Raw genomic sequence first — 4,479 nt, 5'->3', positions numbered from 1 at the left:
TCCATCCCTGCTGATGCAGACAGGAAGGAAGAAGTTACTGAATCCTTTCAGGATGTGACGCAAGTGTAACAAGACCAGTTTAAGCCACTGAACAGGATTCAGTGTCAGCATAAGTTCAGGACTGATGATAAGTGGTTTGTATTAGGCAGATTTCCAGCCTCAGACTGCAGCATCCTGTGTCCGGGCTGACATAATGTTGAGACCATCATCAAATCCAACAGAGTCACCACCTTCCAGGAAGGCCCCAATTCTCCTTGACTTAGCTGAGTCTGTGCTGAAATGTGTTCACCAGGGCTAACCATGTATTTGAGCTGAGACCACCAGGCAGGTTCACTGACCTGCTTTGCCTTGCTGGGGTTGTTTAGACATGAACACAGCTCTATCGAACACTTGCCTTTTTCAGTGCTAGCCTTGTTAATCATCCTCAGAAATGTAGATTTAGGCCAAGAAAAAAATAAAACAAAAACCTCTAATAGGAGGGATAGCAGACCCATGCAGTACATTACCTGTGCAGAAGCTGGAGGCACCAGCATTACGGGTTTTTTGGTTGGATCTTATTATACCTTTCTTTTTGCCACTGAAAAAATTTCAAACATAGAAACTACACTAAGTATGTAATCACGATCCTTTAAAACCCGTCTTTGATTAATTACATAGGCTGATTACAGTCATAAGTTCTCCAAGGTGTGTTCTCCGGTTCTGGCTCTGCACATCAGAAGCTCTTGACTGCCAACATTAATTCTTTGCAAATTCCAACAAATGAAAGTGGTCTTTGCCTTCCGTAAAGCACTTTTCCTCAATGGACCTCAAAAGTGTTTCACAACAAATCTGATCTGTGCTGTTATTGTCACTGGCTGCAAGAATCTGTGGCACAGAAAAGCTACAAATACAAGCAGAAAATTGAATGTGAGTCGTCCACAGCAGCGTAAAAAGCTGCTGTCCCTCAACTGAGCCACAGGACCAGACCCTGTGTGTGTTCTTGGTCGTTCCCAACCATAAAGCTAATTTGATGTAGCAACGTAAATTAAATGCAGGCACTTTCAACTAACAATTGGAGAGCTGAGCTCAGATTTCCTAAGGGCTAGATAAATGTGCTAATTACTAGATCACTCTGAGAAGCAAGCTATTGATTTTGTGGGATATCCTTCAATATTTAGTCTGCTGAGGTTAGTTACCTGGGTGGGTCAATAAAAGCCTGTTTGGACATCTGAAAGCATCCTGCCCAATGCTCTTATATTGACTGTGCTCTGGACAGTCTGGGTGTCAATTTGAGATGTTCTGGAGTATCTCCTGAGAACATTGTAGTGGGAAGAGTGTCAGAGTGACACTCTGGGTGTTGAGTGAAACCAGCTGAGTTTCACCTAAATCCCTTAGTCTTCATTAAAAATCTCAGCCTGCCTGGTTGAATTCAGTGCAAATCATCCAACTGTATAGCTGTATAAGTCAGCAAATATTTTCAGAGAATCACAGAATCGTTAAGGTTGGAAAAGACATTTAGGATCATCAAGTCCAACCATCAACCCAACACCACCATGCCCACTAAACCATGTCCTGAAGTGCCACGTCTACATGATTTTGAATACTTCCAGTGATGGTGACTCCACCACCTCCCTGGGCAGCCTGTGAGGTGGTGTAGCATCTTCTAGGACTTCATGGCTCCGGTCTTCCTAAGCACAATGGTGATGCCAAGAACTCAGTTCCTAGGAAGAGCCACTGGCTAAAACTGGCACTATGTTTGGAAATAGGTCCGTACTTGAGCCTGCTCTCCCTCTTGCTGTGTGGGTGTCTTTCCAAGCTTCCTGAGGTCAGGAGGGTGCCGCAGTGAATATTTCTTCAGGGGAACGTTCCACATTTTAAGGATGTTACACCGAGATGTCTTCCCAGTAACATTCCTCCTTGCAGGCTCCATTCAAATGGATCTCAACAAGATGCCCAAACCTGCCAAGACTGCTGAGAAGTGCTCCTTAGAGCTAGTAGATGAGACCCTGTCTTCAAGTCGCTTTGTGTCACTCTTTGAGCAGAAAACTGTCAAGGGATGGTGGCCCTGTGTTGCTGAGCAGGACCAAAAGAAGATCCTGGCGGTAAAGTGTTCTCTTGGGGGACTCACTCAAAACATTGAGGAGGGAGGTGGCTGGGCCAAGCACTTGCAGGAGGCCATGGTCAGGGCAAGAAACACAGTCTCGGGCTGCAAATTTTACAAACTGGACCAGCTTTTGTCAGTGGGATATTTTCTAGGATTTGTTCAGCACCATGCAAATGGCTCAGAAGAAATTATTTCTTCTGTGTGATTTTTGCTGTCATTTTTGGAACATGACACCTAATTTGACTCTGTGTCATGTCTATTCTTAATTATATTATGTTGTGACAAGTACAAGGGAAAGGTTTCAGCTGTCAGACTGATATATTTAAATGTAAGTGTCTGGGCTTTGTTCAAGTCTTTGGCAGTCGTTCAATACAGGTAAAGTTGTACAGGCAGAGAATGAAGTAATTCAACAAAAGACCCCGTGTCGGTTGCCACGACTTGGGTGTCAGTAACATTTGAGATGTTCCGGAGTACCTGCTGAGAACATTGTAGTGGGCAGGTGAAGGATCTGTATGAAATCCACTCTTACTGGGTTCTTCATGGTCCTTGTTGGTAGTGGTTGGGTTATGCTCAAAGTACTTTTTCTTTCCCCAATTAGTATTTTGCATCATCCATTAATTTCTCTCCTTTTTTTTTTTTGTTTTGTTTTGTTTATGTTTATTTTTGTTTAACCCACACAGGGCAAACTGGAAATGACTTTGGAAATTGTGGCAGAACAAGAGCATGAAGAACGGCCAGCTGGCATGGGTCGGGATGAGCCAAATATGAACCCTAAGCTGGAGGACCCCAAGTAAGAGCATCTCAAATGGAAAAATAACCACAGGGGCACAGAATTCTCATGGAGCAAATTGAAAATCTGAGTTCCCAGTTTGAAGTCTGCTGTCTGCAACAGGCTTGCTCCTGTGTAGACTCCATTTCTGAGCTGTTGAAGCCCAGGCTGTATGAGCTGAGACAACCCAGGATGGCTGGGAGGCTGGTCTGGACCGCCAAGGAGGGCATTTGACATGGTCTACCCAGAGGGATGTGGGTTTGTAGGGTGAACACCCAGCTTGTTACATCAGGGCGTGCTCATGGGGTTGGGGATTCAGGAAGGTGAAGCTACTGTGAAACTCAGAAGTGACCTCAGCTTTGTATTGCTCCAGGCGCCCGGAGACCTCCTTCCTGTGGTTCACCTCCCCGTACAAGACCCTGAAGTACATCCTGTGGCGGCGGTACAAGTGGGTGGTTATCCTGGCCATCGTGCTCTTCATTTTGCTGCTCTTCCTGGGGATCTTCATCTACGCCTTCCCGGTACGATGGGTGCAGAAGAGGATGGGGGGCTGACCAAGGCCTTAGGTGTTCCCCCAGGTCTCTGTGGCTGACCAGCCTCTGTGGTGACAGAGACGGTCCCAGCGCACCGTGGCTGGACAAGCCCGTGCTGGTTCCTGGGGAGCAACCTGGTGGATCACGATGGGCCAGAAAGAGTCTGCGATTCTGGTCTCTGCCGCAGCCTCACTGCAAGGTGCTCACCGCTTGTTTCGCTGCGTGTCTAATGACGCTGGAGTTGAGTTAATTGATTGTTTTCAAAGAGGTTCAAGCAGCTGATGCCGGAGCTGTTGCAGGGCTGGTGGGAAAGCCCCTGACAAAGACACAGCCCCATTAGCGATGCAGCCGTTTTGCTGGGGCAAAAACATGCCTCGGTCCGTAATTGTTTAAAGATGCAGGGGAGTTCACAGGCGTTCGGGCAGCCCCATCTCCTGTTATCGAGGCTTGGAGCACTTGATACCAATGTAAGGTCTGAAACGAGGGGGAGGGTTTTCACCTCATTAATCAAGAAAGTGGCTTTTTCTTGTCTTTCTGTCAGTTCCTCCGGCAAAACAAAATAAATAAACAAGGGAGCCCTGGCCTTCCAATTTGGCTTGGGCTGGGGTTTTGAATCCTCCTCTGTTTCTACAGCACTGCAATAATTCATGCCGGCTCTTGGATGCCATTTCCCCTCCTTCCAGACTGATAAGAAAAATGACCCGCCTCTCTCTTTCCAGCACTTAACAAATTCTGCTTCTTGTATATGATTTTTTTTTTTTTTTGGTAAGAAAAGAACTCATTGGGGTAATTTATAACTTCGTGTGAGAGAACGTGGCTGCCTTTTGCAGATGGCTCTGTGTGCTTGCAATGTGCAACCGAAAAGCGAGGTGTGGAATTTCTCCTCGCCACCGTAATCGCTTTCAGATGATTTGAGGTCGTGCATGCTCGGTTGTTCCCGTCGAGAGAAAAGGGGATGGGATTAGATCATGGCTCTCCCCGTGACTCTATCCTCGTATCCATGGGAAGAGCTGGGATACTTCTCCTGCTGGAGAAACAATTCCAGAGGTGCTAAGTAGTATAAAGGAGGAAATAATTGTGCAAGTGCAGATTCC

At 46.4% G+C, this 4,479-nt stretch overlaps 1 protein-coding gene across 1 annotated transcript in view; it reads left to right on the top strand.

Moving 5' to 3' along the window:
- The window catches only part of LOC104617070 (dysferlin-like), a gene marked incomplete at its 3' end in the record, with an annotated part of 14,575 nt that overhangs the window by 4,153 nt on the left and 5,943 nt on the right, over positions 1-4,479 (top strand). Inside the window, exons 3-5 of the mRNA XM_010282286.1 lie at positions 1,903-2,081; positions 2,764-2,873; positions 3,226-3,373. Coding sequence (XP_010280588.1) covers positions 1,903-2,081; positions 2,764-2,873; positions 3,226-3,373 — 437 coding nt within the window. The remainder of the gene's footprint in view (positions 1-1,902; positions 2,082-2,763; positions 2,874-3,225; positions 3,374-4,479) is intronic.

This window comes from Phaethon lepturus, unplaced genomic scaffold, assembly GCF_000687285.1.
Source record: "Phaethon lepturus isolate BGI_N335 unplaced genomic scaffold, ASM68728v1 scaffold7152, whole genome shotgun sequence".
Classification (NCBI taxonomy): domain Eukaryota; kingdom Metazoa; phylum Chordata; class Aves; order Phaethontiformes; family Phaethontidae; genus Phaethon; species Phaethon lepturus.
Note: the sequence above shows the minus strand (reverse complement) of the source record. Positions and strands in the feature narration are given on the sequence as shown.